The 23334-nt window shown below is 63.5% G+C and overlaps 1 protein-coding gene across 2 annotated transcripts in view; it reads right to left on the bottom strand.

The window, feature by feature from the left end:
* SND1 (staphylococcal nuclease and tudor domain containing 1) overlaps positions 1–23334 on the bottom strand; it is a 161364-nt gene that overhangs the window by 33876 nt on the left and 104154 nt on the right. For both annotated transcript variants that reach the window (XM_082484025.1, XM_082484026.1), the window contains exon 16: positions 5791–5900. In XM_082484025.1, coding sequence (XP_082340151.1) covers positions 5791–5900 — 110 coding nt within the window. The remainder of the gene's footprint in view (positions 1–5790; positions 5901–23334) is intronic.

Below are 23334 nucleotides of genomic sequence, written 5' to 3'. Positions count from 1 at the left end.
CTCAAGCGGAGGCGAGGGGATGCTGGGCAGGAGGAAGAGGAGGAAGAGGAGGAGGAAGAGGAGGAGGAGGAGGCCAGGGGAAACCAGCCCACGGCGCAGAGGCTGGGGGTGCACGAGCGGAGAACCCCCCGCTGCATCGCTGCTGCCCACGCTCTGCCGGGGACACGGCAGCTCATCTGCCCCGGCTGCCGGCTCCTGCCCCCCCGTTCCTGCCCCAGCCCCCCCCCCATCCCTGCCCCAGCCCCCCCCCCATCCCTGCCCCAGCTCCCCAGGATGGGGCAAAAGGAAGGTGCCACCTCCCCACGTGCAGCCCCACACCGGCACCGCAGTGTGCCCGTACCCCCCCTCTTGCCTGGGGGGGGCTCCTTTAGCCGCGCTGGGGTATAAGCAGCAGCACTTAACTCCCCCCCCCAAAAATGAAGGGCACCCCCTCTTTCCACACGAGCCGGTGGAAGGAACCCCTGTGCCGAGCAGCCGCGGCACCGGAGCGGCAGCACCCGCTCACCGCGCCGTGCCGGCAGCCAGCACCGTGCCGGATGCCACCACGCGCCGCCGCGCACGGCGAATTTAAGCGGAATTTCCAATAGGAATTACCAACAGCACCGACGGGGGGGGGTGTAAATACAACCGGGGAAGGGGAAGGGGCGAGAGCGGGGAAGAGCAAAGTGCATAAATGGCGGAGTTTTATCCCGACAGTCACTCGGCCGACGGATAAAGGCTGCGGAGGGCATTTTTTTTTTTTTTTTTTTTTCCTCCCGTACTGAAATTATGAATCACGGCGTAATTGCACCAGACGGATCTCGCGCTCCGGTGACACCGAAGTTCCAATCAGAGAAGTCGCATGAGTTAGTGGATTTTAATATCAAGAGGCCTTAATGAGAGCGCATCAGCAGCCGGGGAGGGCGGCGGTGGCGGCGGTGGCGGCGGTGGCGGGGGGGGGGGGGATAAGGCAGAAACGGGCGGCAGCTTCGCGGCGAAGCCCTGCGCGCGCTCGGCGGCCCCCACCCCGCGTCGTCCCCCCAGCCCCGGCACGGCCGGCTGGCTGCGGCCGCGGAAAAACGGGCGGGAAAAGCACAAAGCAGCACCCGCTGCTGCGCCGCGGAGCCGCCGCCGCGAGCTGCCCTGCCGGGAACGCCGGCCGCGCTGGCCGGCACGCAGCGCGCCACCGGGCGCCCGCAATACTTTCTCCTTCAGAAGATCAAAAGAAAGCAATTTACAGTTTTTCGGCTGAGAAGATAAAGCTGCTCCCCTGCAGGGCAATTTATGGAATTATTATTAGCTGAGGCCACGCAAGGTCGTCGTTGGCTCCCGCCGAAGAGGGCCCCGCGGCGCCGCCAGAAGCCGGACTGCGCACGGGCCTCGCGCCGCTGCCGCGAAGGTGCGGCGTCGGCCCCGCTGCCGCGGTGGTTCTGGTGTTTGCCACGTGTTTGCTGTGCGTCCACCATGCGCCTGCCACGCACCCACCGCGCATCCGCCGCGCATCCCCGCTGCAACTGCCGCCGCCACCGGGCAGCTGCTGCGCATCCCCCTCGTGTCGCTCGCGCTCTGCTGTGCCGCTGCTGTGCAACACCACGCATCCACCCTGCATCTTCTGAGCATCCACCCTGCATCCTCTGAGCATCCACCCTGCATCCTCTGAGCATCCACCCTGCATCCCTGCATTCACCCTGCATCTTCTGAGCATCCACCCTGCATCCCTGCATCCATCCTGCATCCTCTGAGCATCCACCCTGCATCCCTGCATTCACCCTGCATCTTCTGAGCATCCACCCTGCATCCTCTGAGCATCCACCCTGCATCCCTGCATCCACCCTGCCTCTGCTGTACACCCACACTGCATCCCCTGTGCATCCTCTGAGCATCCACCCTTCATCCCCCATGCATCCCTGCATCCCCCGTGCATCCTCTGAGCATCCACCCTGCATCCCTGCATCCACCCTGCATCCTCTGAGCATCCATCCTGCATTCCTGCATCCCCCGTGCATCCTCTGAGCATCCACCCTGCATTCCTGCATCCATCCTGCATCTTCTGAGCATCCACCATGCATCCACCCTGCATTCCTGCATCCACCCTGCATCCTCTGAGTATACACCCTGCATTCCTGCATCCCCCATGCATCCTCTGAGCATCCACCCTGCATCCCCCATGCATCCCTGCATCCACCCTGCATCCTCTGAGCATCCACCCTGCATCCCTGCATCCACCCTGCATCCTCTGAGCATCCACCCTGCATTCCTGCATCCATCCTGCATCCTCTGAGCATCCACCCTGCATCCCTGCATTCACCCTGCATCTTCTGAGCATCCGCCATGCATCCACCCTGCATTCCTGCATCCCCCGTGCATCCTCTGAGCATCCACCCTGCATCCTCTGAGCATCCACCCTGCATCCCTGCATCCATCCTGCATCCTCTGAGCATCCACCCTGCATCCCTGCATTCACCCTGCATCTTCTGAGCATCCGCCATGCATCCACCCTGCATTCCTGCATCCACCCTGCATCCTCTGAGCATCCACCCTGCATCCCTGCATCCACCCTGCATCCTCTGAGCATCCCCCCTGCATCCCTGCATTCACCCTGCATCTTCTGAGCATCCACCCTGCATCCCTGCATCCACCCTGCCTCTGCTGTACACCCACACTGCATCCCCTGTGCATCCTCTGAGCATCCACCCTGCATCCCCCATGCATTCCTGCATCCACCCTGCATCCTCTGAGCATCCACCCTGCATCCTCTGAGCATCCACCCTGCATCCCTGCATCCACCCTGCATCCTCTGAGCATCCACCCTGCATTCCTGCATCCCCCGTGCATCCTCTGAGCATCCACCCTGCATCCCCCATGCATTCCTGCATCCACCCTGCATCCTCTGAGCATCCCCCCTGCATCCCTGCATTCACCCTGCATCTTCTGAGCATCCACCCTGCATCCCTGCATCCACCCTGCCTCTGCTGTACACCCACACTGCATCCCCTGTGCATCCTCTGAGCATCCACCCTGCATCCCCCATGCATTCCTGCATCCACCCTGCATCCTCTGAGCATCCACCCTGCATCCTCTGAGCATCCACCCTGCATCCCTGCATCCACCCTGCATCCTCTGAGCATCCACCCTGCATTCCTGCATCCCCCGTGCATCCTCTGAGCATCCACCCTGCATCCCCCATGCATTCCTGCATCCACCCTGCATCCTCTGAGCATCCACCCTGCATCCCTGCATTCACCCTGCATCTTCTGAGCATCCGCCATGCATCCACCCTGCATTCCTGCATCCACCCTGCATCCTCTGAGCATCCACCCTGCATCCTCTGAGCATCCACCCTGCATCCCTGCATCCACCCTGCATCCTCTGAGCATCCACCCTGCATTCCTGCATCCCCCGTGCATCCTCTGAGCATCCACCCTGCATTCCTGCATCCATCCTGCATCTTCTGAGCATCCACCATGCATCCACCCTGCATTCCTGCATCCACCCTGCATCCTCTGAGTATACACCCTGCATTCCTGCATCCCCCATGCATCCTCTGAGCATCCACCCTGCATCCCCCATGCATCCCTGCATCCACCCTGCATCCTCTGAGCATCCACCCTGCATCCCTGCATCCACCCTGCATCCTCTGAGCATCCACCCTGCATTCCTGCATCCATCCTGCATCCTCTGAGCATCCACCCTGCATCCCTGCATTCACCCTGCATCTTCTGAGCATCCACCATGCATCCACCCTGCATTCCTGCATCCCCCATGCATCCTCTGAGCATCCACCCTGCATCCCCCATGCATCCCTGCATCCACCCTGCATCCTCTGAGCATCCACCCTGCATCCCCGCATCCACCCTGCATCCTCTGAGCATCCACCCTGCATCCCTGCATCCCCCGTGCATCCTCTGAGCTTCCACCCTGCATCCACTTTGCATCCCCCGTGCATCCCTGCATCCACCCTGCCTCCGCTGTGCATCCACGCTGCATCCCCCGTGCATCTGCCATGCATCCACCCTGCATCCGCCCTGCATCCACTGTGCATCTGCCATGCATCTGCTGCGCTTCTGCCACGCATCCACGACACGTCCACTGTGCGTCGGCTTTGCTTCTGCTGAGCATCCGCCCTGCACCCGCCGTGCATCCACCACACATCTGCTGTGCATCCCCGGTGCATCTGCCACGCAGCCACCCCACATATGCCATGCGTCCAGCCTGCATCTGCCATGCATCCTCTGTACGTCCAGCCTGGATCTTCTGAGCATCCACCATGCATCTACCATGCATCCCCTGAGCATCCCCTGTGCATCCACCACGTATCTGCCATGCATCCTCCCTGCATCCGCCCTGCACCCGCCGTACAGCCTCTCTGCATCCCCTGTGCATCCCCGGTGCATCTGCCAAATATGCAACCCTGTATCCCCCCTGCGTCGGCTGTGCATCCACCCTGCATCTGCTGTGTGTCCACCATGCATCCACCACACATCCGCGGTGCATCCCCTGTGCATCTGCCACACACCCGCCCTGCACATGCCATGCATCCACCCTGCATCCTCTGCGAATCCACCCTGCACCCCCCCTGCATCCTCTGTACAGCCGGCCTGGATCTTTTCAGCATCCACCATGCATCCACCATGCATCCACCATGCATCCACCATGCATCCACCATGCATCCCCTGTGTATCCCCTGCGCATCCGCCACGTATCTGCCATGCATCCCCTGCGCATCCGCCACACGTCCAATCCTGCATCCACCCTGCGCCTGCCATGCATCCTCTGTACATCCAGCCTGGATCTTCTGAGCATCCACCATGCATCTACCATGCATCCCCTGCGTGTCTGCCGCGCATCCTCCCTGCAGCCGCCGTGCAGCCTTCTCTGCATCCTCTGCGCATCCACCATGCATCTGCCACACATCCAACCCTGCATCCACCCTGCACCTGCCATGCATCCACTCTGCATCCTCTGCGCATCCACCCTGCATCCAGCATGCGTCCACCCTGCATCCTCTGTACACCCAGCCTGGATCTTTTGAGCATCCACCCTGCATCCACCCTGCATCCCCCGCGCATCCCCTGCGCATCCCCTGCGCATCCCCTGTGTATCTGCCACCCCCTCCCCGGCATCCACCCTCGGGATAACGCGTCCCTCGGCCAATTCAACCCGACCGGTGACGCGCAACGGAGCCAGCAGTATTGCTCAGCCGCAGTGTGGGGATCCCCGCGTGGGACCCGGCATCCCCGGCTGCCCCTTCCCTCCGGAGCGACCCCCCCCTACTGCTCCGGGTGGTCCGGGGGACGCAGGAACCGAGGCCAGCGCGGCTGCGGGGGGGTTTGCCCCGTCTGCACCCCGACCTGCTGCGGTGAGAGTCCCTCCTCATAGAAACACAGAGCGGTTTGGGCTGAAGGGACCGTTAATGGCCATCAAGTCCCCCCCCCCCGGCGCTGGGCAGGGACCCCCCCCCAGCCCAGGGGGGCACAAACGCTCCCGGTACCCCCGGTGCGTAACGGCGGCCGGTGGCACGGCGCAGCCCCCAAGCAGGGACAGGGTCAGTGACGCAGCCCCCCCGCTCAGCGCCCCGCCGCATTGCCAGCATCCGTCCCCGGCACCGCGGCCAAACCACGACGCACCGAGACGAGAGCCGCGGCGAGGCGAGCGGGGCCGAACCCGGCTTTGCCGGCGCCGTGAGCCAGGCGGCTTTTCCCCGCCGCGGCGCAGCCGGAGCAGGGCAGCTCCCCTCGCCTTTCCCCGCAGCCCCGCCGGCACCGCCAGCCCCTCGCGCGCCGTGGCTGCGCCGCGCCGAGCATCCCCTACCTCCCGCTGCAGCACCAGCTCCTTGGTGAAGTGGGTGGCCTCCTCGCTGAAGGGTTCGCCCTCCTGCACCAGCCCCGGCAGGTTCCGCGCTCCCCGGGGACACTCGATGCCTGCGGGAGGAAGAGGAGGAAGAGGAGAGTGAGGTGACCGCAGGGGACCAGCCGTCGGTCAGCCGCAACGCCGTGGCTGGGGACGTCACCGGAAAGATATGTGTGTGGGAGGAAAGGGGACATGGCAGCCCAGGTGGGACCCGACCAGCTCCTGGGATGCAGGAGGGTCCCCGGCGCTGGCACCTCCCTGGCACCGGGGCACAGGGAGCCTGGGACAGCCCTGGGGCCAGCAGGGGTGGGGACACGGGGACGAGTAGGGATGGGGATGAGCAGGGGCAGAGCCAGCAGGGATGGGGACATGGGGACGAGCAGAGGCAATGCCAGCAGGGATGGGGACATGGGGACGAGCAGGGACGGGGACATGGGGATGAGCAGGGACAGAGCCAGCAGGGATGGGGACATGGGGACGAGCAGGGATGGGGACAAGGGGATGAGCAGGAGAAGAGCCATCAGGGATGGGGACATGGGGACGAGCAGGAGAAGAGCCATCAGGGATGGGGACATGGGGACGAGCAGGAGAAGAGCCATCAGGGATGGGGACACGGTGACAAAAAGGGGAAGAGTCCACAGGGACGGGGACATGGGGATGAGCAGGGACAGAGCCAGCAGGGATGGGGACACGGTGACAAGCCATGGAAGAGCCAGAAGGGATGGGGACATGGGGACGACAAAGGGACGAGCCAGCAGGGATGTCTGTGCGCCGGCGGTGGCACAGGTGATTAAAGCGGGAAGTCCTGCATTATTAATTTTATTTTACATAATTCGTTATTAATGAAGTGCCGGGAACGACACTTCGCAGCCGTCTGAGCGCTCGGGCTGTGACAGAGCACTGGTGGCACAGCCGCTGGCAAAGGGACCGGGGGACCCTGCCGGCCCTGCCGCCAGCCGGCGACACCGCAGCCCTGCTCCCGCCGGCTGCGTGCCGACGAGGATGAGGACGGCAGCCCCCACCGTGCCGGCGAGGCTGAGGGGACAGTGGCGGCCGAGCACTTTGGGGTGACTCCGGCACACCCGTCACTGGTGGCTGAGGGGTTTCCGAGGTCTGGCGCCGCGCGGACCCCCCGGTTGCGGTTGGAACGGCGGCACTCACCGGGTTGCCGGAACGGGGGCACAGCTCGGTGCCCACCGGCTCGGCGCCCGCAGAGGTGACAGGGACAAACTGCTGCCCTGCTCCGGCCGGGAGCACCCAGGGACACTCCGGGAAAGCTTGCGGTGATGGTGACACCACCGGCACCGCATCACCGGCACCGCACCATCGGCACCGCACCGGCAGCACCGCATACAGCCGCAGCACCAAACCCGGGAAGGGAGACCAGCTCTCGTTTAAGCAATTAATTAATAATTTCCCAAGTGGTGGTATCGCACCCTACTGAAGGGCTGCGCTGTCCCCTCGCGGCACCCGACGCAGGTGGGGGGACCCCACCCCACCCCCCCCGACCCCCCGGCGATGGGGAACCGGGGCCGGCGGGGCGAGAAGCAGCCGGTGACACCGCGGCGCAACCATTTTGCTCGCGATTCCAATGGGGGGTTTGGACCACTCGAAGCTAAACCCCCTGTGCCGGGGGGCGATGGTGGTGGGGGCTGGGGGGGGCTATAGGGGAGGGAACCTGCGGGACCCCCAGCTCCCCTCCAGGCTCTCCCCACTGCATGGCACGGCCACCCCAGCTGGGACTGGCGGGGTCCCCAGCCCCGCACTGGGGACCGGTGGGGGTCCCTGGCGGCTCGCGGGCCCCGGCTCTGCTCCGGCGCACCCCAGGACCCCACCGAGGTGGTGCCGTGGCCGCAGCCTGGCTGGGGGTGCGCGAGCCAGACCGCAATCCAGGAGGACGTGTCCCTGTCCCTATCGCATCCCCATATCTGTCCCTGGTCCCTGTCCCCATATCTGTCCCTGGTCCCTGTCCCCATCCCTGTCCCTGTCGTATCCCCATTGCATCCCTATTCCCATTCCCCATCCCTGTCCCTGGTCCCTGTCCCCATCCCCATCCCCATCCCATCCCATCCCATCCCATCCCATCCCTGTCCCTGGTCCATCCCCATCCCTGTCTCTGTCCCCATTTGCATCCCTATTGCATCCCCATATCTGTCCCTGGTCCCTGTCCCCATCCCTGTCCCTGTTGTATCCCCATCCCATCCCATCCCATCCCATCCCATCGCATCCCATCCCATCCCATCCCATCCCATCCCATCCCATCCCATCCCATCCCATCCCATCCCTGTCCTTTCCCCACCCCTGTCCCCGTCCCCTCCACCCCCTCCATCACCGCGACTGCAGAGCCCGGTGCCGGTGTGAGGCAAAAAAACCCCTTTTCCCCCCCTTTTTTTCCCCCACTCCATGCTGTCTCTGATGGAAGCAAAACATTTCCACGGACTCTGGCAGGAGTTTCACCGCCGGGACAGGAGGGGCGGCCCACCCCGCCGGGTCCCCCCCGGGTGACGGGACACCCCCGTCCCTGCCTGTGCCCCCTCCTTGGTGGCACTGACATCCTCTGCCTGGAAAAAAAAATGGGTCAGGAAAGGAAGATTTTTGGAAACCCAAGGGGGACGGACAGGGGAGGGGGGGACGGGTTTTCGGTGGCTGCCAGACCCCCCACCGCGGTGGCCTCAGAAGCCGTCCGGCACCGGCTGCACCGTGCACGGACCCTGGTTGTGAGCGGGAGGAAGGAGCAGAGACTCATCTTCCTCCTCCTCCTCCTCCTCCTCCTCCTCCTCGCGGCACACTGGCACCGGGCGGCAGCAGGCGGGCACGGCTCCGGCACGGCATCGGTATGGCATTGCCAGGCCATGGCACGCATCCCTGCCGCGGCACAAACGCGCTGCTCCGGCACGGAGCATCCTCCAGCACTGCGCTGGGAGGGGGAAATGAGGAGCCAGAGCTGCCAAGAGCGTGTCTTCCCTTCCTCCTCCTCCTCCTCCTCCGCGGAGCGAGCAGGGGCTGGGGGAAGGGAGCCGCGGCGGCGAGGGCTTATGCACCATGACAGCAATTTTGTTTTTTTTTTTTTTTTCCTAAAGAAAATGATTTGAAGAAATAGCTGAGGAAGTGTCCGATCCCTTAAATAAAATAACAACAACAACAAAAAAAAGCGCAAAGAGCAGCATTTTTACAGGGCGGTGAAGAGCTGCCGCGGCGCCGGGGGGGATCCCGGCACGCAAATAACTCCCAGCCTGGACAGACTGCGCCGCGGCTCCGGATGCCACCTCGCATCCTCTCGCTGCCTCTGACGCCTCCCAAACCCACACGGGCGAAGCCTGCTTTTGGAAAAGGAAAACCTAAAAAGGAGGGGATGCGCGTGCTTCAGCCCCAGAAACGCGCCGGCTGCCGTGCGGTGAGGTGGAGGGGGCCGCTCGGCGCTCCCCGGCGGCTACGTGAGCCCGGCAAAGTTACCCAGCGCTCGGGAAAAAAAAAAATTAAATAACTAAACCCGAAAACCGCAGCTCTGCTGCTCTTCCCGGGAAGGCGTAATGTATTAATCTGCACAGATGAGGGATGTGGTTTAAAATGCTGCAGCGTGCGGCTGCCGCCGCTCTCCCCCGGGGTCTCCACAGAACTCCGCTACAAATCACTTCTGCTAAACGCTTCTGCCCAGCAGCGAGACCCGGCGCCGGCGGCGCGAGGGCATGGAGGCGGCTGCCGGGGCTGCGCAGGGCGCTCCGACCCCGGCCCCATCCTGGCAGGGATGGAGGCGGAGGGCTGGGGAAAAGCATCCCGCAGCATTCTCTGGGCATCCCGCAGTATCCCGCAGCATCCCAAAGAATCCTGCAGCATCCCGGGACAACCTGCAGTATCCCAGGGCATCCTGCAGCATCCCGGGGTATCCCGCAGCATCCTGGGGTATCCCGCAGCATCCCGGGACATCCTGCAGCTTCCTAGGGTATCCCGCAGCATCCCAGGGCATCCTACAGCATCCTGGGGCATCCTGCAGTTTCCTAGGATATCCCGCAGCATCCCAGTACATCCCACAGCATCCAGCAGCATCCCAGAGCATCCTGCAGCTTCCTAGGGTATCCCGCAGCATCCTGGGGCATCCTGCAGCATCCCAGAACATCCAGCAGCATCCCAGGGCATCCTGCAGCTTCCTAGGCTATCCCGCAGCATTCTGGAGCATCCTGGAGGATTCCAGGGCATCCCAGAGCACCCTGAGTCATTCCACAGCATCCCAGGGCATCCCACACCATCCCGGGACATCCTGCAACTTCCTAGGGCATCCTGCAGCATCCCAAGGCATCCCACAGTATCCTGGGGCATCCTGCAGCATCCCGGGGTATCCAGCAGCATCCCAGGGCATCCCACAGTTTCCTAGAGTATCCCACAGCATCCCGTGGCATCCCAAAGCATCCTGGGATATCCCACAGTTTCCTAGAGTATCCCACAGCCTCCCGGGGTATCCCACAGCATCCCGGGTCATCCCACAGCATCCCAGGGCATCCCACAGTTTCCTAGAGTATCCCACAGCATCCCGTGGCATCCCAAAGCATCCCGCGATATCCCACAGTTTCCTAGAGTATCCCACAGCATCCCGGGACATCCCACAGCTTCCTGGGGCATCCCGCAGCATCCTGGGGCATCCCAGAGCATCCTGCAGTTTCCTAGAGTATCCCACAGCATCCTGAGGCATCCCACAGCATCCCGGGACATCCCACAGTTTCCTAGAGTATCCCACAGCATCCCGTGGCATCCCAAAGCATCCCGGGATATCCCACAGTTTCCTAGAGTATCCCACAACATCCTGGGGTATCCCACAGCATCCCGGGACATCCCACAGCTTCCTGGGGCATCCCGCAGCATCCTGGGGCATCCCAGGGCATCCTGCAGTTTCCTAGAGTATCCCACAGCATCCCGTGGCATCCCAAAGCATCCCGGGATATCCCACAGTTTCCTAGAGTATCCCACAGCATCCCGGGACATCCCACAGTTTCCTAGAGTATCCCACAGCATCCTGTGGCATCCCACAGCATCCCGGGACATCCCACAGCTTCTTAGGGTATCCAGCAGCATCCCGGGCCTTCCCGGAGTATCCCGGAGGTGCCCCCCCCCCCCCCGCAGGCAGGGCAGGCCGCCGGATCGGGCCCCGGCACGCTGCAGCGGGATGTGGCTGGTCCCGGCTGGGCCGAGGGGACGCGGGAGCGGGGCCGATCGCCGCCCCGCAATACCGAAGCAAATATGTAATATATTACATATATAAGAAATTATACGTAGATATCATTTGATATATATCATTGTACAAATCGATACGGGATGAGAGGACTGATTGTCCGCGGAGAAACTCCCCGGCACGAAGGCGCTAATAAACATCTAATCCTGCCGGCTTCCCTGCGGGAGCCGGGGGCGATCACCGCACCGCACGGCGCCGGCATCGCCCCCCTTCCCCCCCGCCCTCCGGGAGCTCAGGAAAAAACCTCTCCCCAATTTTTCCGGGGGGGAGGGGGGGGGAGGGGCGGAATTTTCCCTGATTTACCGTTGATGCCCCATCGCCGCTGGAGCGGGGACTTTCCACCCCTCACTTCTGGGCCCTCACCAGCTTTTCCCCCTCTCCTTGCTGTGCCATAACCGCGACCGGCGCGGTGAGCGGGGGGAGCAGGGACGGCCCCGCGCAAGGTTCGCCCACCCGGCAGTGCTCGTGCCGGTGCCGAGTGCCGGCGATGGATCTCCGGGAGGATTTATGGACTTTGGGAGAAACCACCGCACCATCAGTCACCGCAACGACGCCACCCGGTAACTGCGGGCACCGCGCCGGAGCGAGACCCGAACGCTGAGGACCCGCGCTAGATCCCGGCAGCGGGCAGGATTCGCGGCGCTGCCGCGGCACAGGACCCCGGGCAAGCCACCGAAGGGCTTCCAGCCGGATCCTGCCCTTGGCACCGGTGGCACCGGGCAGGACGATGGTGCCGGTCCCCAGGGCAGCCGAACCGGGGCCGGCGGTGACACTGGGGAGTTGGCGCTGCCGTCCCCTCCTTTCCCCGGTGCCGGCGGGCGCGTGGCCGGCATCCGAGTCGTGATGGCAACTCGGCTGCTGCCGCAGAGCCCGTGTGGGAGCGCGGCGTATTTTTACCACTAATCCCGACCAAAATCGAGGCTGTCGGGAAGAGGGAAGCAGACGGCAGCGGGGAGGCGGGAGGTGGCCGCGTGCTGCCGAACCGTGCCGGTGCCCGCTAAGGCAGCCAGAGCGGGGGGCTGCCCGGGGACCCCCTGCCCGGCACCGCCACCCCGTCCCGGCAGCGCGCGCCTGCAGCCTCTGCTGTCACCACATCTCGGCTTTTGGGGTCACCACGACCTGACACCGTATCTGCAGTATTTCGGGTCACCACATCCTGACACTGCACATCTGCAGCACTTGGTTTGGGGTCACCGTGTCCCAACGCGGTGCGCAGCGTCTGGTGTCACCGCATCGCAGCATGTCGGGTCACCACGACCTGACGCTGTATCCGCAGTATTTGAGGTCAACGTGTCCCTACACTGCACATCTGCAGCACTTGCGGTCACCACATCTGCAACCTTTGGGGTCACCACATCCCAAATGCGGCAGCTTTTGGGGTCCCTGTGTCCCAACACCGTGCAGCTGCAGTATCTGGTGTCACCAAATCCCAACACTGCACATCTGCAGCCTTTGGGGTCACCACATCCTGACAGTGCAGCATTTGGGGTCACCGTGTCCCAACAGCGTGCACCTGCAGCGTCTGGTGTCACTGCATCACAGTGTTTGGGGTCACCACGACCTGACACTGTATCCGCAGTATTTGGGGTCAACGTGTCCCTACACTGCACATCTGCAGCACTTGGGGTCACCACATCCCCAACGCTGCAGCTTTTGGGGTCACCATGTCCCAACAGCATGTGCCTGCAGCGCCTGGTGTCACCGCATGGCAGCATTTGGGGTCACCACGACCTGATGCTGTATCTGCAGCTTTTGGGGTCAACACATCCTGACACTGCACATCTGCAGCACTTGGGGTCACCGTGTCCCAACCCCACACATCTGCAGCATCTGCCGTCTCCACATCTGCAGCACTTGGGGTCACTGCGCATCTGCAGCCTTTGAGCTCAGCACTTCCCAAATGCCGCAGTTTTTGGGGTCGCCACGTCCCAACACTGCGCACCTGCAGCATCTGGTGTCACCACATGGCAGCATTTGGGATCACCACATCCTGACACCATATCCGCAGTATTTGGGGTCAATATATCCTGACACTGCACATCTGCAGCACTTGGGGTCACCACATCCCCAACGCTGCAGCTTTTGGGGTCACTCTGTCCTGACAGCATGCGCCTGCAGCGTCTGGTGTCACCGCATCTCAGCATCTGGTGTCACCACATGGCAGCATTTGGGGTCACCACGACCCGATGCTGTATCCGCAGTATTTGGGGTCAATATATCCTGACAACTGCACATCTGCAGCCTTTGGGGTCACCACATCCCCAACGCTGCAGCTTTTGGGGTCACCGTGTCCCAACAGCGTGCACCTGCAGCATCTGGTGTCACCGCATCGCAGCATTTGGGGTCACCACATCCTGACACCGTATCCGCAGTATTTGGGGTCACCACATCCCGACACTGCCCCAGCAGCGCCCCCCCCCCATCCCCGGGCCGCGCCCCCACGTGAAAAAAATGAGGCAAACCCCCCAAAATCCCATTAAAAATACATCATTTGCCAAAAGCGGAGGCGTTTTAGGGTATCGCAGGCTGGAAAGGGCTGCGGGAGGTCGCTGGTCCAAGGTGGGGTGGGGGGCACGGACTGGTGTGGCCACAACCTGGGGGGGGGACACGACTGCAGCTGTGCCCTGCAGCAACAGAGGCAGAAACCTCATTCCCCCCCCCCAAAAAAAAAGCAGAGATGCCCCATTTGGCTCCTCCTGGCACCGCTGCGGCCGCTCATCCCTCCTGGTCCCCCCCTCCTTTTTTTTTCTCCCCCCGGGGGTCGCATCCCGCTGCCGCCGGCCCCCGCGCGCGCCGCGAAGGCGTCAGGCTGCCGAGTCTCGCCGGGAAAGCAGAACGCGGGATTAAATTAGCGCCTCTCTATTTGCACATATTTATAGCGCTCAAACGTATATATTTTAGCTGGGAAGGCGGGATGAGGCTCCCCCGAGAGCATCCCTGAAGTCACATTTACAGGGGACCTGTCTTCGCTTTATGATGCTCATTTGCATTTGATGTATGAAAAAAAAAAAGGAAAAAAAAAAAAAAATGCAGGCATTGATAAAATACAGATATTTATCATATTTCTGGCTCTGAGGGATGGGTGACGGCACCGCGCGCAGCGGGCAGAGGAGGGGTTTGGGGAGCGCCGGCCGAGCATCGCGCCGCAGTGCTGCTCCGCTCCGTGCCGGCACCCGCCAGCGGAACCGGCTGGAAAACAAAAAAACTCACAAATATAGGAAAAAAAAAATTATAAAAGAGGGTGCGTGTGTACGGACAGGGGGTAAAAACCTCCCCCGGCCCCAAAGCCCCCACCGGTCCCGCCGCCGCCAGCCACCAGCTCACCGCGCCGCGGCCCCACCCGCCTCCCGGCATCCGCATTATTTGCACTATTTGCACTATTTGCACTATTTGCATTATTTGCATTATTTGATATGAGGCAATTACTTCAGCAATTAATTAGCTGAGGAGAAACCTCCCCACAGGGTGCAGCACAGGATCCCCCCCCCCCATGGCAGACCCCCATCCACCACCCACCCCCCCCCAAACCCGAGTGAGCGCAGGAGGACGAAGCGCGCTGATGAGGAGAGATGCTGTGGGGGGAGGAAGGTGCTTCTCCCCCCCCCCCAAGGGCTTCCTCCACACTGACACCCCCAAACTGGGACCCCCCCGCCCCAGGACTGCCCCAGGGTGGGCACTGAGCTGGGGGGGGCTGGGAGGGGGGGGGGAGGGCCCTCGCCGCCCCCCCCCGCCAGGACATGGGTGCTGTTTCGGCGCTAATGCCGGATGGGGAGAGGGGGGAGCCAAGAGGTCGCCCCCAAAAACTCACTGCCGGGAGGGAGCAGAGGTTGGGAGGTGGGATGGAGGGTCGGGGGATGCTCCGTTGGGGGACGATGGCCCCAGGGGGGGCACGGGGCAGGACCAGGGACCCCCCCGGAGCAGGGACCCGGAGCAGGGACCCCAGTGGAGGAGGGACCCCCATGGACCAGGACCACTGAGCAGTGACCCCATGGAGCAGTGACCCAACAGAGCAGGACCAGGGACCAGGACCACACAACAGTGACCCCCATGGGACAGGGTCCCCCATGGACCAGGACCACAGAGTAGGGACCCCATGGACAGGACCATGGAACAGTGGCCCCCACAGAACAGTGACCCCCATGGACCAGGGACCTCCACGGAGCAGGACCACAGAGCAAGGACCCTCATGAAGCAGTGACCCCACAGAGCAGGACCACCAAGCAGTGACCCCCATGGACCAGGGACAACCACAGAGCAGGACCAGGGACCAGGACCACCGAGCAGTGACCCCCATGGAACAGGGACCTCCACGCAGCAGGACCACGGAGCAGTCACCCCCATGGAACAGGGCCACAGAGTAGGGACCCCCATGAACCAGGGACCCCCACGCAGCAGGGACCCCCACGCAGCAGGGACCCCCACGCAGCAGGACCACCGAGCAGTGACCCCCATGGAACAGGACCACGAAGCAGGGACCCCCATGGACCAGGGACCCCCATGGATTAGGACCACAGAGTAGTGACCCCCACACAGCAGCGACCCCCCCAGAGAAGGACCAGGGACCCCACGGAGCCGTGACCCCCCAGAGCAGGACCACCGAGCAGTCACCCCCACGGAGCAGGATCACAGAGCAGGAACCCCCCCAGAGCAGAGACCCCCCCAGAGAAGGACCAGGGACCCCACGGAGCAGTGACCCCCGTGGACCAGGACCACGGAGTAGGGACCCCACGGAGCGGGACCCCCACGCGGGGCTCAGCCAGGCACAGGCTCTGCCGTGGCGGGGCTGTGCCCCCCCCGGGGGGGCCGATGCTTGGAGGGGGGCGCACAACCCAGCCGCTCTGCCCGTAAGCCCAACTCGGTGCCCGTGGGGTGTCCCCCCTCCCCTGCAGGACCCCCCCCCCCTTCTCTTCTCCCCTCGCCCCCGTTTTGCCCTCCTGGTGCAGCCCCACAGCCACCCCCCCCCCACCCCCCCGCTCCCCCCTTATCGATAACCGCAGGCTGGGGAGTCCCGGAGCCCCCCCCCGCCCCCCCCCCCCAACCCCCCGCCCCTTCATTAGCTGTTCCGCTGAATAATTGATGGGGGCTGCGCGGGGCTCATTAGCGGCAGAGCCGCTTCAATAACCAACTTTGCCTTACTCAGGGTAAAAAGTTTAATTTTCCAGCGCCGCGGGCTGGGAGAGGTGCCAACCCCCCCTTCCCCCCCCCCCGGCCCCCTCCGCCGGCAGCTCCCGTGGGCACGGTGGCGGGCACGGCACGCCGGTGAGCGCCGGGGCAGCCCACCCCCCAGCTTTCCGGAGAGCCACGGGGGCGACCGGGGATGCCGGTGGGACCCCAAAAGGGACTGTCCGCGGTGGTGCGCCGCGGCGGTGCGCGTCGTGCCGGCCCTGCCGCCGAGGGGCTTTGCCCAGCCGGGCACCCACCGGCCCTGCCGCAGCGGGCACCGCCGTCTGCCCGGACCACCCCGGCGCGGTGTGGCAGGGCAGCGGGGCAGGGCGGCAGCAGGGGCTGGGGGGTCGCTGGGGGTTAGCAGCACCATCGACGCCCCCGTGCCCCGGGGAAAGGGAGCGGGGCAACGTGGCGGGCAGGGCGGGCACGGGGAGACGGGCGACGCGGCGCCATGCCCGCCCTCCCCTCACACGGCTCCCGCCGCCACGATGCCGCCGGGTTTTCACCCGGGCGAGGGAGGCGGGCAGCCTGCCCTGCCGGCCCTGCCTGTACAGCCCTGCCTGCACTGCCTGCCCTGCCTGTACTGCCCTGCCGGCCCTGCCTGTACAGCCCTGCCTGCACTGCCTGCCCTGCCTGTACTGCCCTGCCTGTACTGCCCTGCCTGTACTGCCTGTAAGGCCCTGCCTGCACTGCCTGCCCTGCCTGTACTGCCCGTACTGCCTGTACAACCCTGCCAGCACTGCCTGCCCTGCCTGTACAGCCCTGCCTGCCCTGCCTGTACTGCCCGTACTGCCTGTACAGCCCTGCCTGCACTGCCTGCCCTGCCTGTACTGCCTGTACAGCCCTGCCTGTACTGCCTGCCCTGCCTGTACTGTCCTGCCTGCACTGCCTGCCCTGCCTGTACTGCCCTGCCTGTACCGCCTGTACTGCCCTGCCTGCGCAGTACTGCCCTGCCTGCACTGCCCTGCCTGTACTGCCTGTAAGGCCCTGCCTGCACTGCCTGTACAGCCCTGCCTGCCCTGCTTGCACTGCCTGCCCTGCCTGTGCTGCCTTTACTTCTCTGCCTGCCCTGCCTGCACTGTCCTGCCCTGCCCATCCCTGCCTGCCCTGCCCTGCCTGCCCTGCCCATCCCTGCCTGCCCATCCCTGCCCATCCCTGCCTGCCCATCCCTGCCTGCCCTGCCCAGCCCTGCCTGCCCATCCCTGTCCATCCCTGCCTGCCCTGCCCATCCCTGCCTGCCCATCCCTGCCTGCCCTGCCCATCCCTGCCTGCCCTGCCCTGCCGGGCTGAGGGACACCCCAAAGGCTCCGTGCCCAGCAAACGCCTGCCCGGGGGGCACCTGAGGACCGGGGTCTTGCTTTAGGGTTTGCCGCCAACTGGAGCAACTGGGGGGGACCCCCCCCACGCGCTGGGCCGAGGAGGGGACGGGGCTGCTATCCCCGCGCTCGCCGGCCTCAGCCACGCCGTCTCCCGGCACAGCCGCCGGGACGCAGGCCGGGATGCAGCCGCAGCCCGGGAATCCCCACGCGGGCAGAGGTGCGGGCTGCGCAGCGGGGGCAGGCAGCAGGGGCGCGTCACCCCCCAGGCTCGTTGGCGCGGTGCCTGCCTCCCCAGCCTGTAATTAATGCACCCTGCTTGATTAGAGAGCCTCGGCGGGGCACGGTCTCCCCGCAGGAGCTGCGTGCTCCCCCAGCGCCGGGGGGCACGGGGCAGGCGGTGGGGCGCTGTGCCCCGGCACCCCCCGGGGGCGCCTCCAGCAGCACCGTTAGCGCAGCTCGGCGCGCCGGCGCGCTGCGACGTGCAAACCAGCACCGTCCTGGGCGACGCAGGAGGATCCTACGAACAGGGGACGGTGTTGGGCAACGCGGGACGGTCCTGTGCGACTCAGGATGCTCCTGTGTGACGCAGGATGATCCGGTACAACGTGGAACAATCCTGCGCAACGCAGGATGATCTGGTGCAACGCAGGATGATCTGTGAGATGCAGGGTGATTCTGTGCGATGCAGCACCATCCTGTGCAGCACGGGATGCTCCTGTGCGATGCAGGATGATCCTGTACGACATGGAACGGTCCTGTGTGATGCAGGATGATCCTGTGCAACTCAGGATGCTCCTGTGCAGTGAAGGGTGCTCCTGCATGATGCAGGATGCTCCCGCGCAGTGCAGAATGGTCCTGTGTGATGCAGGATGCTCCCGTGCGATGCAGGACGATCCTGTGCAAATCAGGATGCTCCTGTGCAGTATGGGATGATCCTGTGTGGTGCAGGATGATCCTTTGTGATGCAGGATGGTCCTGTGCAGTATGGGATGCTCCTTTGTGATGCAGGATGGTCCTGTACAACATGGAACGATCCCGTGTGATACAGAATGCTCCTATGCAATGCAGCATGGTCCTGTGAGATGCAGGATGCTCCTGTGTAATGCAGGATGCTCCCGTGCAGTGCAGGATGATCCTGTACAACATGGAATGCTCCTGTGCGATGCAGGATGGTCCTGTGCAATGCAGGATGGTCCTGTGTGATGCAGGGTGCTGCTGTGCGATGCAGGACGCTCCTGCACGACGCAGGACAATCCTGTGCAACTCAGAATGCTCCTGTGCAGTGTGGGATGATCCTGTACCACACAGAACAATTCTGTGTGATGCAGGATGCTCCTGTGCGATGCAGGATGGTCCTGTGTGATCCAGAATGATCCTGTACAACATGGAACGGTCCTGTGTGATGCAGCACGATCCTGTGCAACACGGAGTGATCCTGCGCGATGCAAGATGGTCCTACGCAACTCAGGATGCTCCTGTGTGATGCAGGATGGTCCTGTGCAATGCAGGATGCTCCTGTGTGATGCAGGATGGTCCTGTGTGATGCAGGATGGTCCTGTACAACGTGGAACGATCCTGTGCGATGCAGCACGATCCTGTGCAACATGGAGTGATCCTGCGCGATGCAAGATGGTCCTACGCAACTCAGGATGCTCCTGTGCGATGCAGGATGGTCCTGTGTAATGCAGGATGGTCCTGTACAACATGGAATGGTCCTGTGTGATGCAGGATGATCCTGTGCAGTGCAGCGCAGCATGGTCCTGTGCGATGCAGGATGCTCCTCTACAACATGGAACGGTCCTGTGTGATGCAGGATGCTCCTGTGCGATGCAGCACAATCCTGTGCAACACGGAGTGATCCTGCGCAATGCAAGATGGTCCTACGCAACTCAGAATGCTCCTGTGCGATGCAGGATGGTCCTGTGCGATGCAGGATGGTCCTGTGTGATCCAGAATGATCCTGTGTGATGTGGGATGATCCGGTACAACATGGAACGGTCCTGTGTGATGCAAGATGATCCTGTGCAGTGCAGGATGCTCCTGTGCGATGCAGCACAATCCTGTGCAACATGGAGTGATCCTGCACGATGCAAGATGGTCCTACGCAACTCAGGATGCTCCTGTGCGATGCAGCATGCTCCTGTGCGATGCAGGATGGTCCTGTGTGCTGCAGCATGCTCCTGTGCGATGCGGGATGATCCGGTACAACATGGAACGGTCCTGTGTGATGCAGGATGATCCTGTGCAGTGCAGCATGCTCCTGTGCGATGCAGCACGATCCTGTGCAACACAGAGTGATCCTGCGCAAGATGGTCCTACGCAACTCAGGATGCTCCTGTGCGATGCAGGATGGTCCTGTGCGATGCAGGATGGTCCTGTGTGCTGCAGCATGCTCCTGTGCGATGCGGGATGATCCGGTACAACATGGAACGGTCCTGTGTGATGCAGGATGATCCTGTGCAGTGCAGGATGCTCCTGTGCGATGCAGCACGATCCTGTGCAACACAGAGTGATCCTGCGCAAGATGGTCCTACGCAACTCAGGATGCTCCTGTGCGATGCAGGATGGTCCTGTGCGATGCAGGATGGTCCTGTGTGCTGCAGCATGCTCCTGTGCGATGCGGGATGATCCGGTACAACATGGAACGGTCCTGTGTGATGCAGGATGATCCTGTGCAGTGCAGGATGCTCCTGTGCGATGCAGCACGATCCTGTGCAACACAGAGTGATCCTGCGCAAGATGGTCCTACGCAACTCAGGATGCTCCTGTGCGATGCAGGATGGTCCTGTGCGATGCAGGATGGTCCTGTGTGCTGCAGCATGCTCCTGTGCGATGCGGGATGATCCGGTACAACATGGAACGGTCCTGTGTGATGCAGGATGATCCTGTGCAGTGCAGCATGCTCCTGTGCGATGCAGCACGATCCTGTGCAACACAGAGTGATCCTGCGCAAGATGGTCCTACGCAACTCAGGATGCTCCTGTGCGATGCAGGATGGTCCTGTGCGATGCGGGATGCTCCTGTATGCTGCAGCATGCTCCTGTGCGATGCGGGATGATCTGGTACAACATGGAATGGTCCTGTGTGATGCAGCACGATCCTGTGCAACACAGAGTGATCCTGCACGATGCAAGATGGTCCTACGCAACTCAGGATGCTCCTGTGCGATGCAGGATGGTCCTGTGTGCTGCAGGATGGTCCTGTACAACATGGAATGGTCCTGTGTGATGCAGGATGATCCTGTGCAGTGCAGCGCAGCATGCTCCTGTGTGATGCAGGATGGTCCTGTGCGATGCGGGATGCTCCTTCGTGCTGCGGGCCGGTCCTGTGCGGTGCAGGACCCCCGCGGGAGGTGCAGCGGCTGCTGCCGAGGGGTGCAGCCCCACGTGCGCGGGCCGGGGCTGAGACGGGGCACCCCTCTCCCGCCACCTCCTCTGCCCAGAGCGCGGCCCCAGCGCCGCCCCACGGGCAGCGCCGCGTCGCCCCCTCCTCATTCCCACCCCGCTAATTGGGGCGCCTGACGAGGGGCAGCGCGGAGGCGGCGGTGGAGCTCAGCCCATGGGTCCCCAAATCGCTCCAGGGACCCCCCAACCGGCTCCGGGCAACCCCGGAAAGGCCGAGCCGGAGCCGCCCCGACGCGCCGCGAGAGGCCGGGAACCGCCGTCACCCACGGGGACGGGTGTATTTAACGGCCGCTCCCCGGGGAGGGACGGCGGGACCCCCTTCATCCCGCCATGGGAAGGGTCCCGCGGCACCCGGTGCCTCGCGGGCATCCCCCCGGCGAGGGAGAGGATGGGGCACAGGGGGCTGCTGCCACCAGCGCCGGGAACCGCGGCTGCTCCGTCCCCACTCCCCACGAAATGGTCACTCCGTCACGGGGGGAGCGGAGCAAATCCCACCCGAAACGGGGGGCGGGGGGGGGGGGGGGAGGCGGGATTGGCGCGCAGAAAACACACGGCCGAAGCCTTTTTTTAACCAGAAATACTTAAATATACCCGAATTCCTCCTCCCGAGCATGTGGGAGTTTTATCGCTCCTTAAAATTTTACTGCCTCGGCGGCAGGCAAGAGGGAGTCTCGTCTCCCCGCCTTTTGCAGCTGACTTTAAGAATGGTTAATTATAAATAAGACCGTGCGACTATTTATACGCGCGAAGCACGCGGAGAAGGACAGGTTTAGGACACGCTTCCCACACGGCAGCAACCGGCAGGAGCGGGGCTGGGGATGCTCCTGCTCCATCCGGCCACGGGGACGGGCTGTCCGCAGGAGAGAGCATCGCTCCGGGGAGGTTGGGTCACTCCGGGGTGATGGTGGGGGTCAGCGGTGGGACCGGGGGTCCCTGGGCAGGTGGTCGTGTCCTACAGACCATGAGGAGCACCTTTGGGTGCATCGATGGGAAAGGGCTTTGGGGCGCGAGGGGACGGGGTTTGCTCGCCAGGGTGAGCGGGTGGAGAGGGGGGGGGACAACCGCGGCGTCATTCCTGGTCACCTTGGTTTGTGCCGCGCTGCCGGAGCATCACCGGGACCAGGCACGGTCCGCCTGGATTCCTCCAAGGCTTCCAACATGCATCCCCACAGCCTCCCCGGAGAGAAACCGAAGCGTTATGGGACAGGCAGGAGTCCAGGCGGTGGCGGGGGGACCGGCTTGGCCACTGGCCCCCCGAGGGTGGTGGTCACCACCTCCTTCTCAAACTGCCAACCGGTGCCAAGTGGGGTCCCCCAAGGATCGATACGGGGCGCAGCACCGCTTGGTATCTTCATACGTGATCCGGGCGATGGGATGGAGGGTGCCCTGACGGCGTTTGCCGATGACACCGAACTGGGGGGGAACGTGGACGCTTGGGAAGGGAGAGCCGCCCTGCGGGAAGAGCTGCGGGACCGGCGGGAGGAATGCGCCAACGAGAGCCTCACGCAGTTCAACAGGGAGGAGCGTGAGGTCTCGCGCCTGGGAAAGACCATACTCCCGGAGCGCGGCACCGGTTGGGCTCTACCCGGCCGGGGAGCAGCTCGGTGGGAAGGGCCCCGGGGTCCTGGTGACAACGCGCTTGATAGGCGCGAGCGGGGTGCTGCTGCGGCGGTGAAAGCCAACGGGGCCGCTGGGCTGCGTCACCGAGGGCATCGCCAGCGGAGAGAAAGAATCGTTATCCCGCTCTGCTCGGCGCTGGTCTGGCCACACCTGGAATACTGTGCTCAGTTTTGGTCCCCACTACACACAAAAGCTGTGGCCAGGCTGGAGAGGGTCCAGAGAAGGGCCACCGAGATGCTGCAAGGCCGGGGCCGCCTGCCATGAGGGGAGGCTGAGAGAACGGCGGTTGTTCGGCCTCGGGAAAAGAAGGTTTGGGGAGATGTTATCAGCACGTTCCAGAATTTAAAGGCGACGAAGGAGACGGAGACTCCCTTTTCACAAGGAGGCGCGTGGAAAAGACGCGGGGTGATGGGTACCGGTTACTCCTGGGGAGATTCCGATGGGACACAAGAGGAAAATGTTTCACGCTGAGAACAACCAACCGTTGGAATAATGTCCCCGGGGAAGTGGTGGATTCCCCATCGTTGGACGCTTTTAAGGTCCCGCTGGGCAGGGGGCTGCGCCGTCTTGTCCACACCGTGCCTTGCCGAGAAACGTTGGACCGGATGATCCCACCTGGGATTCCACGATTCCATGGTCCTTCCCACTCCCCGACGCCCTCGGTGCTCCCCAGCCCAGGTCACGGTGGCCCCGGGGGCCACGAAGGACAGGGCCGGGGCGAGTAGCTGCTTGCGTGCCGCACGCCGGCTTTGCCAGCGCACGCGCCGCTCCCCGG

Source organism: Vanellus vanellus, assembly GCF_965231255.1.
Source record: "Vanellus vanellus genome assembly, chromosome: 1".
In the NCBI taxonomy this organism is placed as follows: Eukaryota; Metazoa; Chordata; class Aves; order Charadriiformes; family Charadriidae; genus Vanellus; species Vanellus vanellus.
The sequence above is the reverse complement of the archived record's forward strand: the minus strand, read 5'-3'. Positions and strand labels throughout refer to the sequence as shown.